The following is a 25,832-nucleotide window of genomic DNA, read 5'->3' on the forward strand; positions in this document are numbered from 1 at the left end:
AGGGAGGGTGGGAGGGAAGGAGGGAGGGAGGGAGGGAGGGAGGCAGGAAGGAAGGGAGAGCTTCTAAAATAGAAACCTGTCAGTTAATCCTAATATTTTCAGAAAATCAAAAAAATGAAACTATAACATTTAGTATTGCCTCAAAAAATAGCTGTTTATTGGGGGGGAGGGGGGTGGCTGGGAAGGGATGTGAAGGGGAAACCAAAGGAGGAGGCTGCAATGCTTGGTAAGAAATGTACGCATTATCTTGCCCATGTAATTGTAACCCCTCTGTACAGTATGTTCACAAATAAAATAAAATAAAATATAAAAAAGAAAAAAAATAGCTGTTTAGCTCTTTTTATTTATATTTCTGAAAAACTGTCCATGAAACATTCTCAACAAAATCTTTGCCTTCAAAGAATATGATAAAAGTAAAAAGAAATGTAGGAGGAAATCATATCTTTTGTAATGATTTCTAAAAAGTGTTTTGTACTTTGACATATAAAAGGATCATCAATTTGTCATAATTTATACATCAAAATTATGGTCATTGACAGAGAAAATGTATTTTTACCTGTTTTTATTGCTACCTCATAAATCACAGTGAGGATATTTTGGAGGTAGATAATTCATTATATAGGCACAGAAGGAAATGAAGTCTCATTCATGAATTTTTAACAATAGAGCTACATTACTTAAACATCTTGCATTCAACTATGTAGTTATCAGTTTTCCTCATTTCAAGACTTATGATCCTGGTTGGGTTATTTGTAACATTAATGCAATAAGCCAGATAAGATAAAATTAATAGAGACAGCTGGACACTGATGACTCACTGTTGTAATTCTAGCTATTCAAGAGAGTGAAATCTTTGGGTCAAGGTTCAAAGCCAGCATAAGCAGAAATGTCCAGAAGATTCTTATCTTCAATCAACTAGCAAAAACCAGAAGTAGTAGTGGTATGGCTTAAGTGGTGGAAAACTAGCTTTGAATGGGAGAAAAAAAGCCAACTGAGAGTTCCGAGTTCCTGAGTTCAACCTCCAGTATTGTCAAACTTATATAAAACAAACAAACCTATTCTATTTATTGAATGCCTGTTATAGGCTAAATACTATATATTTTCATGTATTATCGCAAGCATTTCTCTGCTATACTCTGAGACGGGAATTATTTAGTCATAAGATGTACATGTTTTCAATTTTATAAGGTATTATCTGTTTCCTAAAGTGTCTATGAACTGAAACTCTAGCAGAATTTGCATTGTTTTTCATTCTTATCAGTACTTGCTATCATCCAACTTTTGTTGTTGTTGTTGTTGGTTGTGGGGCTTGAACTCTGGGCTTGGGCGCTGTCCCTCAACTCTTCAGCTCAAGGCAAGCGCTCTACTGCTTGAGCCACTACGTCACTTCCAGTTTTTCGGTGATTTATTGGAGATGAGAGTCTCACAGCCTTTCCTGCCTGGGCTGACTTTGAACCATGATCCAGTTCTCAGCTTCCTGAGTAGCTAGGATTACAAGCATGAGCCACTGGCACCCAGTTATCATCCAACTTTTAAAAATGTTTGCCAATCTTAAGAGTATGAAGCCAAGGCTTAGATTCATAAAGAAATCTGCTAGAGTAAATAAGTGCTAGTGCTGTGTTGTAACACAGGTATGGTTTATATTAATTATAATAGGCTGCATTCAAAGAATGAGGAGTAGTTATAAAAATGAAAATTGGATTTTTGTTATATTTCAATTATTTTATTTTATTATTATTATTTTTTTATTATTATTTTATTATTATTATTATTATTTTTGGGGGGGTTGTCCAGTCGTGGGGCCTGAACTCTGGGCCTGGGCACTGTCCCTCAGCTCTTCAGCTCAAGGCTAGCGCTCTACCACTTGAGCCACAGTGCCACTTCTGGCTTTTTGCTTTTTGCTTATGTGGTGCTGAGGAATCGAACCCAGGGCCTCAGGCACGCAAGGCAAGCGCTCTACCGCTGAGCCACCTTCCCAGCCCCCAGATAATTTTATTTAAGGACATTCTTAGAGGAGTTTTGAAAATGCAATTTTAGATTACCTGGATCAAATTTGCCTGGTAATTACTGTGTATGCCAAGCTTACTAGAAAATCAAGTGTTTTCCTGATCCCATCATTATTTCTTCTATTTTAGGATCGGGTGGGATCCAGGTGTGTCCACATTTTTAACAAACTAGTTTTGATTTCTTTTCTTTCTTTTTTGGTTGGTTTTGGGGCTTGATGATTCAGGGCCTGGTCCTTGTCTCTGAACATTTTTGTTCAAGGCCAGCTCTCTACCACTTTGAGGCACAGCTCTGTGAGATTTTCCAGGCTGGCTTCAAACTGCAATCCTCAGATCTCAACCACCTGAATAGCTAGGATTACAGGCATGAGCCACTGGCAACTAGCTAAGAGATTCTTAAACATAAGAGTGTTTATTAAAGATCAGAACTACAAGACAGGTGCTGGTGGCTCATGCCTGTAAGCCTAGCTACTCAGGAGTCTGAGGTCTGAGGAATGTCCATGAGACTCTTAGCTCCAACTAACCATCAAAAAGTCAGAGGTGGAGCTGTGGCTCAAATGTTAACATAGAGGCACTAGCTGTAAGCACAAAAGCTCAGAGACAGCTCCCAGGCAGAGTTCAAGCCCCAGAACTATCACAAAAAAAGCAAAACAAAATCAACAGCACTCTTAGGAGAAGAACAGAATAACACAATGTCTATATGCATATAATCATACAAAGTAATGTTTGTTGAAATGAAGTCCAGGAAATGATAGCTAGATATTTTCTATTTTGCTGGTTTTGTTTTTTTATTCTTTTTTGTTTTGTTTGTCTATATGTCTTTTGGAGTGTAAGGCGAGGCACAGAAATGGAGGGACAAAGGGTAAACAAATGCATCAATGGTACTATGTTGAAAATGAACTATACAACTTGTGGGTAGGATAGAAGGGAAAAACGGGGAGAGACTGAGGAAAGGGATGACATTTATCCAAAAGGAAATGTACTCTTTGCTTGACTTATGTAACTAAGCCCTCTGTTTGTTTTTAGCATTTTCAAATAAAGATAATAAATAAAAACAACAACTAAAGAATCTCTGCTTAAGTAGCACAATAAACTATGTTTAGGAATTAATAGATTTATTATCTATTGTTTCAGAGACATTAATTTACCAAATATCTAAAAACACTATTTTTGTTACAAACCTCAATTCAGCAGAAAAACATTTCTGTGTAATTTTTGTTCCAAAACATGAAATTGAGCGACTGTTAATTATCAAAATCTAGCTGCAAACAATGTCCTTAACCTGAACTTTCACAATTATGCTTATTTCCAATGGTTTATTTTGTTATAAAATTAAATAATTGCGTTAAAGGATCAGTGTCATACTTTGAGAAAAAGATTTGTTTTCCAAATACTGAAAATAAAATGTGACAATTTGTATGTCATGCTTGCAAAACAGAGGCTTTAAATCCTATATTATATGTAGAAGTTGTTAGCTATTCTAAGGGTACAATAAGAGATTATTGTTCATATCAGTGTAATAAATTGATACTCCCTCATCATACATTTTCATTTTGCACATTGTCAGAACCTTGGACCTTAATCTTATTCTTTGATTGACAGTAGCGACCAGGGAAAGAACACTTGTATTGTTTGGGATAGTCACATCTGTTCAACTTGATTCAGTTCTGGGTATTTGCATATTCTTAAGTATTTCTTCTGAGAGGGCTTAAATCCTTCTCAAGTGCTTGATGCATTTTTGAAATTCATTCATAAGGTATCTACATGCACTAATAGTTCTTTATAATATTGCTGTACATAATCTGACAGATAAGACCACATTTTAAAACAAAGTATTCTTCAGAGATGGTACATTACATTTTTACTTATTCTGCAGAACAGAAATGTTAAGTTTTTGAAGAAGTCTTTTAATATTTTACTTGAATTAGTGTATTCTTATTTTAGGCAAATTTGTCACTGACAGGACAAACTAATATTTACCAAATAATAATTCCAATGTTATTGGTAGCCTTACCTGTTTTGGTTGAAGAACAGTAATTTCTTAGAAAATATTGCAAAAAAAAATGAATGGTTCTACTTTAGCCTCTCCTTATTTTATAAGTAAGGCACAAATTTCCTGACTTGTGCAAGGTCATACTGCTTACAAATTGAGCCTTAAATGTTGCTTTTACCAACCATATCAGTCAACTTTAAATAATAATGGTGTATGACCTCAGATCTACATAATTACAGTTTATCCTACATCTAAGAATTTCCCCTCACTATTAGAATACAAAGATTATGTCTTGTCATTGTACTGCTCCAGCATTTACAGGGAATCTTGTACATAATTAATGTCTAGTCTTTATTTTGCTGTCTTGTCTTTTGATAGACTGTTATTGTAAAAAAAATTATAAAACACAGTGTCTTTATTAGTGGAATGTTTAATCACCTTGGTAGCAAACAGATTTCATTTTGTGTTCTATTCCTAATGAATTAGCAATGGCTGTGTTGAGAAGAATTTTGAGATCATCTGTGTTTAGTTTGCAGTCTTGCTAGGTACATGAGATTAGAGAAATTGTTTCTTGCAAAATATATGTGATCTTAGGGAAGAGAAAATTGTGGACTGTGATGTCAGCAATGGCCTTGGGTGGAAATAAAACTCAATCTTATAGGATGGAAGATGTTTATGCCATAAGTTCAAACACTATCTCAATAGAAAAGAATTCATAATTCAATTATTATATGATTTTATGACTAGCTATTAAAAGAACTAAACTACCAAAGTGGGTTTTTTAATATTAATTTTAATTTTTATTTCCAGGAGTCCCCTTCTGGTCGAAGGAAAGCTCTTGCTACTAGCAGCATCAATATGAAACAATATGCAAGCCCTATGCCAACTCAGACTGATGTCAAGTTAAAATTTAAGCCATTGTCCAAAAAAGTTGTTTCTGCCACTCTCCAGTTTTCATTATCTTGTATTTTCCTTCGGGAAGGGAAAGCCACGTAAGCTTTTTAATTTTTTTTCTCCATTGACATTGTATTTCAAAAACAGATTATAGCTTTTGACCGAGTAAACTGGTAAAGTTGAATATATGATAGCATACCAATCATTCTTATCATTCTTGGTTTTAGAGGCTGAATATAATGAATTACTTTTTATTTATAAGTCTGTTGATTACAGAGAATGAACAATAATACAAAAATAATTACAGCTAGCTCAGTAGTGCTTTGGGAATTGTAGGGTATCAGAAATATTTGCTTTATAGTTTAATGTCTTCATTGTAGCAGCTTGTACTCTGAAGTGCTACAGTTAAATTTTTAGAGATGTTTGATGCAACTGAGAGATGAGATGAACCTGAAACAACAAGTTTTACGAAGAATGAAAGATCTAAGGGAACTTTTTCCAATTCATATTTCTTGTTCCAGCCTTCCAAAAATTTCTTAGGAAGTCATAGTTAATGAACACCTATTGTAATAATTTTCCTTTTCAAAATCAGTTTACCTGGACTCAGTGATGTGTGCCTGTAGACCCAGTTTTCAGAAGAGCGAGACAGTAGAACCAGTTGAGGTCCAGGAATCCAGAAATATTTCTCCCAAACCACATATTATCTTAGATGTGGAATAATCATTGCACTAAGGATTCTCTCCTAAAAGAGTAAAATTCTGAGTTTGGTAGGTTAATGCATTTCTGTAATCCAATATTCTAAAAGCTGAGGCAGAAGGATTGTAATTTTGAAGCTAATTTGAGTTACATATGGGACTCTATTATAAATAAATAATCCTTTCTTAGAAAGTAAAATTCTAACTAGATTAATGAGATGAATATGCATAGAGCAGGAACTAAAAAAGTAATATTCCCTATGGTCATTGTATCTAATTTTTGGGTATATGTGAATACAACATGTATAATCAAAGAGTTAGTAGGTACTTGAAGTGGAAGATGAAGAAATACAGGATAAATAGAAAATCTATAGCTAGAATTTCCTATTAAAGGTTAAGGGGAAAGGCAGTTCTGAACATTTAAGTCTGTCCGAATTACATTTCTGAGCCTGTTTGACCCATTGGAATGTGGTTACTATAATTGGCTATGTCTACTTGACTGATAAGGCTGGATTCTGTCACTCAAAATGAGATGTTTGACACTCATCTATGTGACAGCAAATGACTTGGTAGTTGAAACTATACACCTCCTCTCTGGGAAATTGTATTTTAAGTGAGTGTGGTTAGTGAGACAGTTCAAAATGGAAACATTTTAAAAATAAAGCTCTTACCCTGAAGTTTAAGCAAAAATGAAAGAAAGGGAAACACAGAAAGAAGAGAAAAAACAAATTCAGAGAAGATCCTTTGAGGGTGGACTTCCTTCCACTGGGCAGAAACCGTAAGTGAATCAGCAGCATTTGCAGTAATCTGTATGAGAGGAAATTCAGCTAAACCAAATGTCTCAATTTCATCTGAGTAAGAATTCTCTCAACATTCTAAACTCCCTCTCCACCTCCTCTTCCTTGCTTCCTCACCATTTACTCTACCAAAAATGTTCAGGGTTAAAATATGAGGGAATTTAAATTGTAAAATTAGTAAGCAAGTTAATATTTTAAGAAGGGTATATTTTAAACTTACATTCATATTATTTATTATTGATGAGAGATCTATAAGAATATCATGATCTATTACAACTTTTTTGTTCTTAAAGACTCAGTCATAAAATTTATTTAAAAGAAGGAAAAAGGTTAACTCTAAGCTTATTTGAAATAAAATGTGAACAGTTTAAAAAAACTTGTTTATTTGCAAAGTGATACTATGTTTAGATAAGTAAATGTTAGTAAACATTACTTTATATTAAAAGAAATATTTTCATTTTGCTATCTGAATATGGAGGAAATCTATCAAGTTGAAAATTAACTTGTTCATAACATGTTAAAAAGATGTTTTCACTGTTAGTTTTCTTGAAATTTAAGATAATAACATCAAAAAATTGAATGACTTTAATGTAAACCTTATAAATTTGTATTTAAAATACTTTCTGATAAAAAATACTTTCTGGTTAAGAATTATATTTTATCAAATACATGATGTGTCACTCTTAATAAGCCATGGATAGTTTTTCATTTTGTAAATTTCATTTATTTTTGCCAGTCCTGGGGTTTGAACTCAGGGCCTGGGCTCTGTCTCTGAGCCCCTTTGTGCTCAAGGCTAGCACTCTACCACTTGAACTACAGCTCCACTTCTGGTGGTTAATCAGAGATAAGAGTCTCATGGACTTTCTTGTCTAAGTTGACTTTGAACTGCAGTTCTTAGATATCAGCCTCCTGAGCAGCTAGGATTACAGGTGTAAGCTACTTGTACCCAGCTCTATTTTTTTTCATTTATAATTTGAAAAAGGCTGGATTTCTTTTATAAGGTGCTTTTTTGTTCCAGTAGTTTTTAAACTTTTGGGACACAACCCTTTGAAAAAATTGCCCATTTAAGTAAGATTTACATACTTATTGAGGTTTGCTGCTTTCCTTCCTTCTGACTCTCAAATCCAAAAGGATTTATGGACTTTGAAAAATCTTCAACCAATTCCTTTGAAAGTTCCAATACTTTAAAATCTAGCTCTCTGATTTACACTTCCTTACTGTTTTTTAAAACAAGTTTATGTTTGTAGACTTCATATTCCATACCTGAGTTCTAGAAAGAAAATTTTTTAATTAAGTAGTTTTTAGTGATGTTTGTCTTTTACTAATAAAACCTATTGTTGTGCTTAGATTTTTTTTCAATATTCTTATATAGCAACTTAAAAAGACAGATTTGCTTATCCTACAGAAAGAAAGGATATATTAATATTAAAGATTTAGTATCTCTTACCTAAATGCTTAGGACCAGAAGATTTCAGATTTTTTCAAATGTTGTAATATTTTAGGATGAGACCTAAATTTAAACACAAAATCTATTTATTCCTTATGCACATAACCTAAACATAATTTCATATGACACTTTTAATTTATTTGGTGTTTGACTGAGAGCCATCACAGGAGGACAAGTATGGAATTTTTCCATGTGTGGCATTCTGTCAGATTCAAAAATGTTTCGATTACAGATTTTCAGATTGGGAATGTTAAACTGGTAGTTCATAAGAAACAATTTTTCAAGCAATGTCATCTAATGAATTGTGTGTTTTTTTGAATAATTGATGTAGGGATGAAGATATGCAAAGTTTGGCTAGTTTGATGAGTATGAAGCAGGCTGACATTGGCAATTTAGATGACTTTGAAGAAGACAATGAAGATGATGATGAAAACCGTGTGAACCAAGAGGAAAAAGCAGCAAAAATTACAGGTTTGGATTTTTTGTGTGTGGGGTATTTGGGGATTTTATTTGCATTTAAAGTTTACTTTTTTCCTGTGGAGTTGAAAATTTCATTTGTATTATTTTTGAAGAAAAGCAATTCCACTCAGCTTTCTTTTAATTTAATTTTTTTGCATCTTTCTAATAAAATATATCATTTAGCTGTCTGAAAGTTTTGCATGCTAATTATTACTTAGTAGATTTTAGCATTTTAGTCAAAAGACAGAAACAGGAGATAATCTTGAATTATAACATAAAGCAACCTAAATATGCTTATATTTCTTTTGTTAGTGTATGGATGAAATACAAACTTTCAGACTTCTTTTATGCTTTTACTTTGGGCATTTTCTTATTATTTTTCCTTTTCTATCTTCTTTTTTAATTTTTTTATTGTGATTATAGAGATGATATACAGAGGGGTTACATAACTTGGGTAAAGAGTACATTTCTTTTTGGACAACGTCATCCCTTCCCTCACTTCTGTTTATCCCTCCCATCCTGATCCACAAATTGTATAGGTCAACTCTTCTGATCTTCTATATTTTCCACTTCGATTTTTGATGGAGTAATTCAGGAGATACAGTGTAATACAGGAGTTCTGTGTCTTATTTTTATTTTTGAATAGCATTCTATAAAAAACTTGAAAATGATAACATTAAAATTAAAATAGAATTTCACTATTCTTATATAGGATGAGAGATACAAAATGATTCTCTTGTTCTGTTTATTTAACTCCTTTACTACTTCTTCCTGGCTACTAATATATTTATTCCAATAACACATTTTTCTAAAATAAGTATTAGCATTTGCTTTGTATTTTGTAACAATGTCAGCAACAAGAAGCACAATACTCTGTGGTGTTTGTTTGTTTGTTTAATGCTGCATCTTTTCCATCTTTGAGCTATTTTTATTACTGCTGAGCTTTTGACCATTTGTTAGCTGGAGTATATTTTTAGGATAAATAGTGTCCTTCTGATACCACCAATAACCTTTCACCTGGTCTTTTTTTTTTTTTTTAAGCAGCACTGGGTCTGAATTCAGGTTCTTCTCCTTGCTAAATAGGTGATATGTCACTGAACCATGACCCTAGGTCTTACCATGCCTTAGGCCTCTTGGCCTACTATCACAAAATATCTTAGACTAGCTAACTTATAAACAACAGAAATGTATTGCTCACAGGTATGGAGACTAGAAAGTCAAGATCAAGGAGTTGGCAGATTTGATGTCAGGTAAAGGGCTGTTTCTGAAGGGATAGCATTTTCTTTGTGTACTTATATAGCAAAAGGGGAAAGAAAAAGTACAAACTCATTCTCTGAAACTCTTATAAGGACAGTAAATCCCCACCCTAAGGGCAGATCCTTCATGGACTGATGATTACTTTCCAAAAAACCCTATCTTTTAACACCATTGTCTTTGAGGTTAATTTTTTGGGGATATCAACATTAGATCATAGCGTATCTGTCTTTTAAATTTAAATTTTATGATTGTGTAATTCTTAGAAGCATTTCATACTGTCTCTAATGGCTTGACTACTCCATCTTTTTTATTACTACTGTGCCATTTAGGAGCATGAGGGTTCATAATTCCAATTTTTAAAAATTTTTATCTTTTAATTAGATAATATGATTTGTTATTTGTAGGTAGCTTTTGGCTGGGCAGTGATAGCTCACACCTGTAATCCTAGCTACTTAGAAAGCTGAGATCTGAGGATTGCAGTTTGAAGCCAGCCTGGACAGGAAGTCTTTAAGCTCTTATCTCCAATAAATTACCAAAAAAGGCTGAAAGTAGAACTGTGGCTCAAGTGGTAGAACACTGGCCTTGAGCAGAAGCAGCTCAGGTACAGTTCACAGGCCCTGAGTTCAAGTCCCAATACTGGCAAAGAAAAAGAACTAAAACCACTATATGTCAAGCAGCAGTATTGTAAATGGGAAGTAAAAATCAAACATGTTCATAGTTGTTTTGAGCAGTGTTGTGCTGTTTGATCATACAGTTATTTAAAATTTTTCAAATTCTGCATTGTAATTGATAACTAAAGTATTCTATGTATTCACAGATGTTTTGATCAGTGATGTGCTATTTGATCATAGCAGTTTTTTAAAAATTTTACAAATTCTGCATTGGAATTGAAACTAAAGTATTATTTTAAGTAAAATATATTTACTGAAAGCATCAATGATAAACATTCAATAATAATTTGATTGTATGATTAAACCCTTATTACCTATTAATATACCTATTTTCTAACATTCCTGCAAGAATAATTACTGTTCTTTATACTTCTAACCCTAATATGAGAAATTATTTAATATAACTTGTGATTGTTTGAGGTTTCTTTGCAGTAATTACTACTTTATTTGTGCAAATGTGGGCATGTAGGTGTGTATTGATACTGGGGGTTTGGCTCTTTTGTTCAAGACTGGAATTTTACCATTTGAGGTACACTTCCATCTCATTCAACTACTTGTGTTACTATTTATTTGTTTGTTTTTATTTTATCTTTTATGAAATTCTGTCATTTGTTCTAATTATTTTTTAGATTGTCTGAAAAATACTACAAATTTATATATGTTAACTGAAAGACCATAGTAAATAATGTGGCTTCCTTCTTTCATTGTAGTCCATTTAAGTCACTCTGGTTTATTATCTTGTTCTTTTGACCTTTAAACCGAGCGCCAGTAGCTCACACGTGTAATCCTAGCTAGTCAGGAAGCTGAGATCTGAGGTGCAAAGCCAGCCCAGGCAGAAAAGTCTATGAGACTCTTATCTCCAATAAACCACCAGAAAACTGGAGCTGTGGCTCAAGTGGTAGAGCACTAGCCTTGAGCTGAAGAGCTCAGGGACAGCACCCAGACCCAGAGTTCAAGCCCCATGACCAGCCAAAATCCATATACAACCTGTACAAAGATAAAATGGTTATGTTTTATAGGACACACATACATTCCAAAGCTTAATAACTTAATAATAGTTTTCCAACAGTAATGAATATAGAAAGTGTATGTTGAGGAAGCAGGGTAGAAAGCACAAGAGAAGACTTAGATACATATTCTAAGTCTCTAAATACATGATCATTGCAGATTTTTTTTTGTTTTAATGTTATCTTTTCTCACCATTTTCTGTTGTACTTTCAGAGTGTAATAACTTAAATGATTGGCTTAAATCTTTTGTTCCAGTTTTTCGCACATACAAATTCCATTTCAGAATTGCCAACTTTTAGGAATAGTTTGTAGGACCAGCACCACTTTTTAAATGTTTGAGTAAAGTACTTTCAGAATAATAATAAGATATTTATAATGCTTAAATTAATATTCTAAAAGTAAACAAAATATGTGTTTCATAAACATGGTACAGTTGAAATAAATTGTGCTATTATGCCTTAATATGCAAAATAAATGTGTAATATGTAATAACATTGTATTGATAAAAATGACATTTTCCTATATTTCTCTATCTAAGCTTGGAACCTTCTTGAGGAAATAGACTGCTAGGAATTATTTTGCTTATATCTTAGAATGACACCTAGAGGCCATTCATTTCTTATTAAAAGTTATTGTTAAATGAACTTTAATAGACAGTTTTTGATTGGCATTATTAGAATGTATTTCTAAATTTAACCTTTACTAGAAATTGAAAATGAATCTGAAGTATCTATACTGGAACTGATAAAAATGTCTGTTTTGTTGTGTGTGAGACAAACACATTTTAGGAGTAACTAGTTCTCATACAAAAATCTTTTATTGATGTAGCACAAATATCTACATTCTGGAGAAATTTATCACAAGTGAATGAGCAGGGGGATTTAATTGCAGTTGGAGATTCCTGAAACAGATTAAGAGTAGTAGATCTTGGAGATGGAGAAAAACAAAGCCTTCTAGTGGAATGTTTATGCAGCCAATAGTTGAAATTATTTAGTTTCAAAATAATCATTACTTCTATGCATATGACACCTTGTAAGGTTGCTTCAAACCAGGTTTGAATATTTGACAATATATGTAGTCTTAGAATTTATTTTGTCTTTTTTGTTTGTTTTATTTTGGTTGTGTTTGGGATTGAACTCAGGACCGCTCACATGCTAGGCAAGTTATACACTACTAAGCCTCATGTATAGCTCCATTATATATTTCTGAATGAACATCAACAGGAAGAGAAAAAAAGACTGCTATATAAAAGAAAAAGTACTATTTAATATACCCTATTTTTCAAACACTATCAGGAAACTCAGAAAATATGAGAGACCCATGGTTTGTTACAAAGATTATTATGGGATCTACTTAGACCTAGTTGACCTAAATAGGGCAAACATGGTATTATATTCACTTAGAAGAATATTAGGTAAGAAATATCAGGGCTTTTTTTCTCCATAGAAGATCTCAAGGCGTACTAGGTACTATTCTTTGTCTTCTACCATCAGATGACAACTTGGATATGTAGGAGACAAGGTCCATGTTAGAAGAAGTGATTGCCTTGGCTAAAAATTCCCATGTAACACAAGAACTAATATTTTAGCTTTGTAGGTACAGCTTCCAAGTCCACGGAAAAGGTATGTCCAGTTGAGTTTCCATAGAAGCTTCAAGCATGTTTACATGCCATTTGGTCTCCCCATGCTGAGACAATGTATCAGCCAGGATTCATTTTTATCATAAGCAAAATTGCCTGGAGTTTGTTAATCCTTTTCCTATGGTTAATTTGGGAGAAAGAAGAGAGACTGACATATTGGCTACCTTCAGGGAACAAACTCTAACAGCACAGATGGTAGTAGAGGAGATACCAGTTACAGATTTGAAGAGCTAGAATTGATGATGGTATGACTCAGCCTTCTGAGATTAGATGTCCTACTTTCTAGGGTTATGAGTAAGAAAAGTAGGTCTTATCCCTTTGTTTAGAAGGTACCTTAGAAGTGACATGAAACTTTGGGTAGAGAACCTATTAATTTGCCTCTGGCTTTCACTTGGGCATTTACTCTTCAGAACCTAGAACATCCATAACAAAATGGTAAGTTCGCTGTGGCCTCAATAATATGAAAAAAAATTAAATGGCCACTGTTTAAAGGCTAAGAATTTCTAGAGAATCACCTCCATTATTTGATCATTAAAATTGGAAAGAAGACAAGAGTGAGGCATTTCTGACCTTTTCTTTCCCTGTCCTGGGGCTTTAACTCTGGGCCTGGGCGCTGTTCCTGAGCCTCTCTATGCTCAAGGCTAGTGCTCTACCACTTGAGCCACAGCACCATTTCCAGCTTTTCCTGATTAGTTTATTGGAGATATGAGTCTCATGGCCTTTCCTGCCCAGGCTGGCTTTGAGCTGTGATCCTCAGATCTCAGCCTCCTGAGTAGCCAGGATTACTGGCATGAACTACCAGCACCCATCACATTTCTGATCTTTTGAGTTAAAAAAGTTCAAGAGGTACCCAAGATACTTCCTTTAAAAAGGAATTTGAAATCCTAATGTGAATGACCAAAGACAGGAATATTTTTTCACAATGTTTAGAAGTTACCTCAGAAATTAGTAAAACCAGAAGATTATTATAGATTCATTTTGTTTCTGTATTACTCCTTTTAAACCCCAGTGCTGCCTTATTTGTATACATTTGAACATTATTTAACATCATCTATCTCCAACCCTCAACACTGAGAATATATCTGATAGCTCTGAAATAGAGCTGAGAACTCTAAAATAGAAATGAGAAGCCTCCTGATATTTTAAAGAAGAGCCAGGAGACAATAGTCTTAAGTACCAAAATGAGTTCTGTCAGGATTTATCCTAGGAATTCACGATTACATTAACCATACTTACACAATAACAGAGGTGAAGTTCAATTTTTTAAACTAGATGGTGAGTATAGTATTTAAGAAGTATTTATTTTTGTGCTGCTACTGGGCTTGACCTCCCAGGCTCATGATCTCACTGTGTTTTTTCTCCCAACTGGTTGGTTCTCTACCACTTGAACCACTGGCTCTTTGCTGTTTAATTCCAGATAAAAGCATATATGAATTGGTTGCCAGGCTGGCTTGTAACCTCGATTCTAAGATCTCAGCCTCCTGAGTAGCTAGAATTATATGCATTTATCTCCAGGGCTAGATTGAATTTAATATTGATAAACAAATCTGTGAAAAGCCATAGCTAACATTGCATTTAATGGTGAAACACTTTCCCCTTAATATTGGTAGCTAAGAAAGTATGCTTCATTCTTACTACTTAGGTTCTGGCAAACTAGAAGTTCTAGTAAAGTCATAAGAGATCAGTATAGAAAAATCTGCATGTTTTATATATGAACAATAAACATTTGGAAAATGAAGTTAACGAAATAAGCCAGACACCACTATTCTGTGATCCTAGCTGCTGAGGAGCTGTGATATGGGGGATCAGCCTAATCAGAAAAGTCAGACTCTCTCTCAAAACAACAACAACAACAACAAAATAAAACATGAAAAGATGACAATAAAAAAAAAAAACAACAGCAGCAAAGCAGTGGTGGAGGCCTGGCACAAGTGATTATAGAGCACCAGCTGTGAGTGAAAAAGTTGACTAAGAGCTCAAGGTCTTAAGATTTTGCCTTAAACTATCATGTTTCTCTAAAGCTAGGGGAAATTACATACACACACAGAAGTAGAGATGAGAGTAAAAAAAGGGATGGCACTGTACAAAAGGAAATATACGCATTACCTGATTTACATAACTGTAATCCCTTTGTATGTCACCTTTATAACAAAAAGTAGAGATAAGGCATACTGTTTTCATTTTAGAAAACATAAAGCATGTCCTCTCCTGTTAAGTATTATAAAGTATGCCTTATATTTGTTTGCCTTGTAAACATCTATTCATTTACAACATACATTAAGTACAAGCTATATGATTTAAAAAAAAGTACTTGGTGTTAGCACTACTAAGATAAACATGACATAGAGGCACAAATGTTGAATTTCATTTTTTATACATTGACTCATTTTGTGAAATGTCAACACCTAGAAATTCATGTCTGTTACTTAGTATATATTGAGAATTACCTTCATATAGGTGGGTGTTTTAAGCCAGAGACTTAATTCTTTCAGGAAGGGCACATTACCATAGGAGGGTTAGGAGAGTAATACATATGTAGAGATCCCAGGAAATACTGATAAAGAGATTGAAGAAGGCATAATTTTTAAAAGACTGAATTATCAGAGAGATAAGGAGAAACAGGGAGAGTCTGGTGTGCTGGAAGTAGCGGAAAAAAATTTCAAGGAGGGAATGATTGATTGTTTATTCACACAGATGTTATCTAAGAACTAAAATTTATCTATTTCCAGTTAGAACATACATACATATATATATACACATATATATGTAATTCAGTGAGAGCAGATTTGATAAAAATGAATAAAGGTAAAGATAAAAGCAAGTTTCAATGAGTTGAAAGTATTAATGGTAGGTGAGAAATTGATGACTACTTTTTTTTTAAATGGAAGATCAAAGTTTATTTACTACCTGCATACAAAAACATATTGCACATCAAACAACCAAAATTAAAAAAAATTAAAAAAGGAAAAGAAAAAGTGAAAGATACTCTACTGAAGACTAACATGTAGTTTATACAGAATAAACTTTCTGGAAAACGATCTTTTTTCAGTAGTTTAGGTTAAGTCTGAATGGACATGACTAATCAGAGCTTAGTGTTTTAACTAAAGCTATGTTTGATTTTAAATACTGTACGCTTTAATAAATAAACCAAACAAAGCCTCAATGTAGAACAGGATGACTACTTTTTAAGATGTTTTTAAATATAAATTTAATACACTGCCAGACTAACAGAGGATAACATTGAGGGTTTGGTTTTTTTTTCAGCTTTAAGTAGAGAGCAACTTAATCATATTAATAGCCATTGAAGGGAATATTAGAGAGCCAGTGGTTGAAGTTACAGAGAGAGAACACTCTGTGTGTACTTGCCTGCCTGAAACAGCCACTCCCTTCCACATTATGAAGTGTTGTGGGGTTAAAATAGCATTATTTAAACCTATTAAATACGTTTACAAATCAAAATTTATAGGCTTAAATCTTTAAAAAAGGTGACATCTTTTGACCTTGATTTTTGCCAGGAAGTTAAAGTGTTACTATTTTTAACTGTTTTAAAGAGACTGTTACTAAATCTAGTTATACTCGAAAAGAATGAGGATGACGCAAGAGTTTTCAGGTATGTTCTAGCTCTAGGCAATGTTTCTTTTAACTCATCCTATAGACTTTCTTAAAAGGAAAAAGCCACCTCTACTCTTCATGCTGCCTCCCTATCCCCCCTTTTTTGTTCAATGTGATAATCTCTCTTGGTCAATTTCTATCTTCTTTTACCTTTCTAACAATCAAGAAGAGTCTCAAATTACTTGACCCTTTGCTTTGATTGCCTGCCCCTAATGTAGTTTCCCTTCTTACTCTCACCAATGTGAAGCAAGTTAAGATCAACACATAAAGTTTTTTTTGCTCTGTGGATTTATTGTCCTATTTGAGCAGTAAGGTTGAAATTATCAGTAGTAAGGTAGCAACGTTACATAGGATTATTAGCATTTTCCAAGTGTGCAAATTTTCAGTGAAGTAGGCTTTAATAAGTAATAAGTATTATGTACATATATTGGGTTAGGATAGTATATTTCCTGGAAAGCTTCCTGTGGGGGGGAAATTAAATAATACATTTTTGTTAAATCTTATTTTTGCTTTTTAACTTTTTCTTAATAAAAGTAAAACATTGATATCAAGAAATTTGGAAGAAACAGTAAAGTTCTCCTTTAGAAGGAGAAATATATGTACAAGATGCTATGCTGAAAAATGAACTTTACAATTTAGATGGGGGGGAGTGTAGTTGTGGAGATGGGAGGGAAGAGATGGCAGGGGAAAAACAAAGGAGGAGGCAACAATGCTTGGTAAGAAATGTACTCATTACCTTGCTCATGTAACTGTAACCCCTCTGTACAGTATTTTTAAAATAAAAAAGGAGAAAAATATAGCAAACTACATATTTTAAGCTATAGATCCACAGAGCAACTGCCAGTTGAACTATTTTTGCAGGAACTTTCACAGGCTGTCCCCAATTGAATAGTCCCATTTCAGTGCTAAAACTTATTTTCTACACAGTCACCCAAGATACAAAACTGGCATTTTCCCAGACTCTTTTCTCAGTTATATCTGTCAATTTTTTTCTTAATTTATTCTTTAATCAACAAATATTCATAGAATGTCTTCATTCATGGAGTGATGGTGTTTGTCTTGTGTGCTATCCTATTTTTTTTCAAGTGCTACCACCATGTTGCTGCTTAAATGTTTCTGATGTACATTGATCTTTCTGTGTATTCATGGAAACTATGCTCTAAGAGTAAAATTTACATTCAGTTTGATCACAAATATCTTCATGCTAGAACATTTGCCAACCTTATCTCATTGCTGTCCCATCCCTGGCATCTTAAATCCCAAACAGCTTGCAGTTCCTTTGTGTATCATTTATTCCTTGCCTCCTTTTTGGAGAAATCCTTCCATTTCCTCTTTGTATTTCTTTTTGGGGGGGGAAGGGGCTGGTCGCGGGGTTCTGGGCCTGGGCGCTGTCCTTCAGCTTTTCAGATCAAGGCTAGCACTCTACCACTTGAGTCACAGCACCACTTCCCAGTTTTTCTGCTTATGTGGTGCTGAGGAATCCAACCCAGGGCCTCATGCATGCAAGGCAAGCACTTTACCACTGAGCCACCTTCCCAGCCCCTCCTCTATGTATTTTAATAATAGTAGCAGTGTTTATTTGTCTTAGCTCAAATGTAGGGAAAAAAAAAAAAACAAGAAACCCTCTTTATCTTAAACTGAATTATGTGCTGCCTCAAGTTTCCTATAGCCTTCAATGCTATCACCATCATAACATTTACCATGTACTTGATATTGCTATTTGTCTATCTGTGCTACTAAATTATAAAGCCATAAGTGTAGTTCCTACCTCAAGCATGTAATAGGTAAATATTTATTAAATAATTGTATGCCTTTGAAAGTTACTTTTTATGATGTGAATTAATTGTAAGGAACATTGATAAAGATGACCAATGTAATTTTTCATTCTGTTAATATGAGTTAAGCTGTAGAAGCTAAGGATAAATCTATGAGAACAGGAAGGATACTTTGGCATTTAATGAAAAAAATGTAACAATTACTTTAGATTGTTAATGAGGAAATCATCAGAAAAAATAGAGGAAATATTGAAAACATTCAGAAATATTATGATGTAAATGGTTTAGTCTTGTAAACATTCATTTTAGTATTATCTGAACAAATGTTCATATTGTACCTAAAACTCAGTGGAACAATATTAATATTTTAAAAGTAAGGACTAAGGACTTTTATTTCATTATTTCTAACAATGATTAGTATATAAGATTTTTAACAAGTAAGTTCTGTTCTAAGTGATATTATATGTTTGAAAATAAAATAATTAAGATGTCTTAACTATTCAACAGATATGAAATCTTTGAGCAGTTAAAATATTTTTTCAGCCTTGTAATTGCACATCTACGAATATAGGTTAAATAAGTGATATTAATTATATAATCAAATGTATATATTAATAATACACAAGAGGTATGCTATTTCTGGGAACTAATAATATATTCAGTCTTCCTACTACTTAGTACTTTAGTTGCAATTAATATTACTTTTTAAAATTCTTATTTTCAGAGTTAAAAATGAGTCATTTGCAAATTAAAAAATACAACCAGTGATGCATGAAAAAATCATTCATAACATTACCCATCACTTAATAGCTGATCCTCCATTTTTATTTTTCAAAAACTTAAAGCTGTCATTAATTTTTTAAAAAATTACAGTGTTACTACGATGGGTAATGGGAAGTAAATGGTATAATATATTAATGAATTCTACCTACTGAAATATTTGATACGTTGGCTTGAGTGAGAGTGAAGTTTAAAATTATTGGCAGAATAAAATGGAAAAAGGTACTTTTTAGTCAGAACAGAAGCAAGACTAAGTCTTAGCCCTATTTACTGCTATTAAGATAGGATTGAAGAGTTAGTTCAGGTTGTGTTTACTTGTTTTTCATGGTTTACTTTGACTAATTCAGGCAATTCACTCATGCAATATAGATTTTCTCATGTGGACAAGAGAAATTAATATGTTTATTGACTTTTCCAGTGTATTTTGCTTAAACATATTTCTAATAGTCAACTATTTTCGCAGTCATTTAAGTCTATCTTAAGTTCATTTGTGTATTTTTATAGGTTGTAAATTTTCTGAGGACAATTCTTTGTCTGTTTTTCTTTTCATCTTTTTGAAAAGAAAATGGAAGACTTGGCAATAGTAGTAAATAAATACTTGTTCAGCACATGAATGCATGAAGGAAACCATAATACAAATGTGTAAATGTATAATCTCTAATTTTGTTCAAATAAAACTTAGCGTGAACATAAATTTGTAGTTTTGAGAAACAATAGTATTAATGTCAGACTTATGAATGTCTTCTATTTCTAACCATTTTCTTTCTCTCCCACTGAGTAGTCTGGATTTATTTGATTTATCATCGTATCTAAAATATTCCCTAGTTGACTTTAGAAACACCAATTACTAACTAGAACATCCTAGTTGAGACTTGGTATCTTGTGTAATTTTTATCCATTGAATAATAATTTCACATATGCAAAGTCATCTAAAATGTAACTAATTTGTTTATTGTTATATGCAAAGTGAATTCTATGTTCATTTTTTTCTTTTCATCCTTATCTTTTTTGTTCTGACTGCAGTTGGCTATATTATAAGATTCTTAAAGTAAATACTGAAAAATTGACTTAAAAAACAGATTCTATATAAAATAGAAGTAGAAAATAGCCTCTTTACTTTTAGTATTGATTTTTAAAATTCTAGAATGTGAATTCTTATTATGTAAATGATTCATGTAGATATATTCTTAAAACAATTAGTTTAAGTTTAGAGTATAAAATAAAAAATAAATGGTGAATATCAAATGATGCTTATTTCACTTGCAAGGTTTGTGTTTAAAACAGTTTATTTTTCCATATGGCAAAATGTAATTGTTGAAAGCCAGTGTTGTTACATGTTTATTAACATAGTTATTATGTTACTAACAAATGTTAAGAAAATACTTTCAATCTTAAAATGAGTACAATATAATATTTACTTAATTACATCTGTTAAAGTTCATCAAAAATAACATCCCTGAATATTGTCTTAACTAACCAAACATCTTCTCTGTCTTTTTTAATAACAGCATGCTTCTGCTGCTCTTTAATTAAATGACCTTACCTTACATTTGTCTTGACTGGCTTCTGTTTACAGAAATTGTAAACCAGTTGAATGCTCTGAGCAGCTTAGATGAAGATCAAGATGACTGCATAAAACAAGCAAATATGCCTTCAGCTAAATCAGCCAGTTCCTCTGAAGGTCTAAGAGCTTTCCTCCTTTCTATCTGCTTCTGATTGCCTGTATTTACTGTGACCTGCTACATCTTGACTTCTGTCTGTACTTAGCTGTCAGTTTTGTCTTTGTGTTCTTTGTACAGTGTTTTCTTTGGTAATTTGTAGTCCACCAACAGGCAATAAGATAACAGAATTTACCCTTGGCACAGTCTTGTATCAAGATCCTAAATAGTGATTTAAAAACATCTTCTGAGTTTAATACATCATAAAACATATTTCTTTAGTGATCTTATATATATTATATACATATATTGTATTGCTTCTCTATTAAGGAATGACATATTTTTTCTAAAAACCTGTTTTGTGCTTCTAAACTTGAATCAAATGCAATTCAAATGAAAATGCCTTTAATATAGTTAATTATCTCGTATAATTTTCAAACTAGAGTACATGTACTTTTATTAATTTGACATGTTGGTATACTACAAAATACTTGAATGGCATTCTGCTATTGATAAAATAGTGTATCTCATCATTTGCAGGTATTATTAATGTGAATTTCTAAAGTTTGAAATGTTTCGTGAATGATTAATAGTTATACTTCACCTTAACTATAGTGGACTTTATGCATGCTTATTTTCAGAACTTATCAATAAACTTAACTTTTTGGATGAAGCAGAAAAAGACTCGGTCACTGTGAATTCAAATCCATTTGATGAACCTGATGTAGAAGAATTAAATCCATTTGGAGATCCTGACTCAGAAGGTAGAAAGTTTTTCTATACTTTTACAGTGTTTGTAAGTTAAATTCTCTTGAACTACAATGTTCAGAAAAGTTTTACATCTGAGTTCTGGTGGCTCATGCCTATAATTCTAGCTACTTAGGAAACAGATCTGACAATCATGGTTCAAAGCTAAGTTGTGCGGGAAAAGTCCAGTTAACCAGTGAAAAGCTGAATGTGCAGGTATGGCTGAAGTGGTAGAGCACTAGACTTGAGCTAAAGGGGTAAGGGACAGTGCCCACGCCCCCATACCAGCATAAAAGAAAGGAAAAGGAAATAAAGAAATAGAAAAGAAAAGAGATTGCTTGGGGGGATGCGGGAAAGAATGATGGAAAAGGTGACTTGGATTAAGATGCACTGTACTCATAAATTGACTTGTTGAATTGAAATCTCTTTGTACTACTATTTAAAACACTTTGCTAAGATTTACTCAAAAGCTTTCTTTTGAATACTTTCTCTTTTTTTTGTCGGTCGTGGGGCTTGAACTCTGGGCCTGGGCGCTGTCCCTCAGCTCTTCAGCTCAAGGCGAGCGCTCTACCACTTGAGCTACAGGCGCCACTTCCGGTTTTCTGGTGGTTTATTGGATATAGGAGTCTCACGGTCTTTCCTGCCTGGGTTGGCTTTGAACCGCGATCCTCAGATCTCAGCCTCCTGAGTAGCTAGGATTACAGGCGTGAACCACCTTTCTTTACAATAATAATATTTTGTTAGGCATCATTTTCAATTGCTCATTAATTTACTTTTCTACTGAGTTTTTTCAAAGAAAAAAAATCTTATATAGACCTTTACCTGGTTCCTGTATTTTAGTTCTGTGTTAGTTTGGTGAAACAGACAATAAAAGTCCAGTGTTAGGGATAATAGTGTTTTTACCTAACTAGCATGTAGTAAATTCTTATTCGGCAGATGCACCACCTGAGGTCACGCTGTGGGATATACTAATATACTCATGTAGTTAGAGGTAGTTTCTCTCTCCATTTAGCTTTACTCTGATGTTTAGAGAATCTTACTATCCATATGGTCCTATAACTATCTATATCTTTGGATTAAAATCCTGGTAGTGAGAATAAGTTGTGCATGTGTTAGCATAGGGCAGAGAAAATGAAAAACTACTGCATCCTGTCAATTTATCTTTTATCATACAAAGAGTAAAAATGCATTTTTTTCTTCCCCTAGTCATTTTTTTGTCAAGTAGTTTTAAACTCTTAAAGCTTGGATAAGGACTGTTGAAGAAGTGAGACTTGTTTAATTAAACTCTGTTCAAAGTAATGCAAGAATGATTAACCGCTGTTTATATCTTTTTGACTGCTCTTATGAAATCTTCGTGAGCTTTTAGGAATTTTACTACTACTGTCTGTCATGGTGAAAATGAGGTTTTAGCTTCAGGATTCACTCTGTTAGAGCAATATCATTTCATAATCCTTTCTCCATCTTTACTTTTCCCTTTACTTTTCCCATCTTACCAGACTCCAAACTAGTAAGTTTAAATTAGTGAGATTTAATTTTGTTTGTGAGCTGCATATTGTGAACATGCTTTAAATCTTAATAAGGGTTACAGCAAATCTTCTAGGCAGACAGTTTAACTACCTCTTCTTGTAGATTATGAAACAGACTCCAGAACAGTTAAATGATTTGAACTTAAGGTAAATACAGGTGAGGATAGAATTAAGATTCCTAAACAAGTATCTTCTTTTGACTGCACAGATTCTCTTCAATTGTAAACTGTATATCTTGAGTATATATTCAGAAACATATTGCCAGGATATTTTGTGATAGCAGTAGTTGAGCTTTTCATTTCCAAATGATTCGAGTAACTTTTCTAAATATATGTGGCTCTGATTTCTGAGCAAAAGGGTAATAACATATAGTATTGAGTTTCTGTTTAAATTGATTTCAATACTGATTTATCATTATAATATTATATTAATATAATATATATTTTATAAATTCTGTATCATACTTCTTAATTGCTTTTCAGTGATGCAAAGAAGTTTAGTTCAGAGGGTTTTCAGTATAAAGACAATTTTTTGGATAATGTCTAAAATATAGGTAATCTGACTTTAAAACTTAAAAGTTAGTACATTGTGGCTTGTACCTATAGTCCTATCTACTTGGGAAGTAGTCAGGATGTTCACTTGATTCCAAGAGTTTGAAACAAGCCTGGAAACAATTAAAACATCCCTTTTCAAAAAATTACAATTAAATTAAAAGCTAAAATTTAAGTAATACTTATCATTCCTAAAACATTTTTAAAATAATAACCAGATTAAGTTGCTTGAAATGTCACTCATGAAACAAAATTTTCTTAAGAATTTCAATAACCAATTTTATACTTTCTAATAATTTTGGTATAATTTCCTGTCATAATTAATTTTATTTTGTACCAGTGCTGAATTCAGAATTGTATTGTTTCTTAGAGGGGTTTTTTTGTGGTTTTTTTTTCCCCCTGATCAAGCTAACTCTATATCATTTGAGCCACAACTCCTCTTCTGGCTCTTTTCTGGTTAACTAAGATTCAAGTCTTACAGACTTTCCTGCCCAGACTGGTCTCAACCCATGACCCTTAGAATGCATCCTACTGAGTAGCTAGGATTAAAAACATGAGCCACTGGCCTGGCTAAAATTACTTTAAATGTATTGTTATTTTTTACTCTCTACAATATTTTGCAAATTTGTGAAATTTTTATTTTTATTAAATTAGCTTGCAAGTTGAAATTTGAAATAGTAAAATATTGAATAATTTCGTATAACAGATCTGAGTATACTGGTATGATTTTAGTATAACTCTTTCAGCTTGAAGATTCTTATGTTAGTCTAATTATTACGTCCAAGTTGATTGAAAAAAATATTTCAAAAATCTCTAAAAATGTAGTTTGGGGGCTAGGGCTATAATTAAATGTTAGAGTGTGTGCTTAGAATGTACAAAGCTCTAGGTACAATCCTCAGTACCAAAAATAAATAAATAAAATGTAAGCATTTGTAACATACAGAAATCTATTGTCTAGAGTCTTCGAGAAAACAAGTTCAGTGATGTATAGGTATATATTCTCTTTAGTCCAAAATAAAATTTTGGATACCTACATGGGTCTGTGCTGATGTAATTAACAAGGAAGATTTAAAATTTTTATGTCTTACATTCTTTCAAGAACAAATGTGTTATATTTCTATTCGTATGAAAAATTAATGCTATGCTTCTAAGAAGTTTAAAATGTCCTAAATTCAACAATGGTTGAATTTTTATTGTGTTTGGCCAAGTGTAGTAAATAAATCCATAAATGCAAGTAAAATTCAAAAAAAATTTAAAATTCTATTTCCAATTACACACCTCAGTTGGTGTGGAGAAGCTCTTGGTCCATCCTACATTTATCATAGTTATATTTAAATCATTACATGATCTGCTGAGTGTTTCCCTGCTCTTAATTTTGTAAAAATATGTCCCCCCAAAGCAAACACTGCCCCAAAAGTAAGGCAAAGTAAATGTACTTAATTTTAAGTGATAAAGCGAAAATTTTAGGTTTGTTTAAAGGTACTTATCTGTAGGAGAAGTCAGGTTATGAGAAGAATAGATCAAACATCTGCAGTGCAACACTAAATGCTCTGCATCCTGAGCATTTTTGGTTTGTCTTCAATGGCAGGCAGTCTCCTTGGAACCATATATCCCCAGATTCCAAGGTGTATGGTGTTAGAATTTCCAAAGGCTATCATAAAATATTACCAATCTAAAGAGATTGCCAATCAAGAGAAGTAGACAGATATCTTAAATATTATATTTTTAAAGTCAAAAATATGTTGTTTCATAATTGCTTTTTTGTGATACAGGGCCTCATATTTGCAGACATTCTTGCTAGTGAGCCATACCTCCAACCATAGTTTTTGTTCCTGATTTTTTAGATAAAGTGTTGCTTCCCGCCTAGGTATTTACAATCCACTATGTTAGGCTTCTCTTGTTGCTAAGATAACAGATATATGCACAGGCCAGCTTTCTATTAAAAAGTCTCTATAACTCTTTTTCTGCGTGAGCTGGTTGTGAGTTGGCTATGAGCTTCAATCCTAACAATTTTAACTTCTCAAGCACTAGGATAAGCAACATGAACCTGTGATGCTAAGCCTCATTAGTTTGCTATACTCTTTCAGCCCCATAGTTTATTCATTTAAGGATTTTATTTTGTTTGGTTGGTACTGAGGTTTGAACATGTTTTCATCCTTGCTAGGTAAGTACTCTGTCATTTGGGCCACACCCATAGTCCGAGCCTGAAATTCTTCTTTTTTTTTTTTAATTGTGAAAATACTGTACAGAGGGGTTACAATTACATGGGCAAGATAATGAGTACATTTCTTATCAAGCATTGTTGCCTCCTCCTTTGTTT

At 33.0% G+C, this 25,832-nt stretch overlaps 1 protein-coding gene across 5 annotated transcripts in view; it reads left to right on the forward strand.

Moving 5' to 3' along the window:
- Ehbp1 (EH domain binding protein 1) overlaps positions 1–25,832 on the forward strand; it is a 283,096-nt gene that overhangs the window by 115,879 nt on the left and 141,385 nt on the right. For all 5 annotated transcript variants that reach the window (XM_013022530.1, XM_013022533.1, XM_013022532.1 and 2 more), the window contains exons 6-8: positions 4,807–4,988; positions 8,161–8,300; positions 21,330–21,452. In XM_013022530.1, the coding sequence (XP_012877984.1) occupies positions 4,807–4,988; positions 8,161–8,300; positions 21,330–21,452 (445 nt within the window). The remainder of the gene's footprint in view (positions 1–4,806; positions 4,989–8,160; positions 8,301–21,329; positions 21,453–25,832) is intronic.

This window comes from Dipodomys ordii, unplaced genomic scaffold, assembly GCF_000151885.1.
Source record: "Dipodomys ordii isolate 6190 unplaced genomic scaffold, Dord_2.0 Scaffold63, whole genome shotgun sequence".
Lineage (NCBI taxonomy): Eukaryota > Metazoa > Chordata > Mammalia > Rodentia > Heteromyidae > Dipodomys > Dipodomys ordii.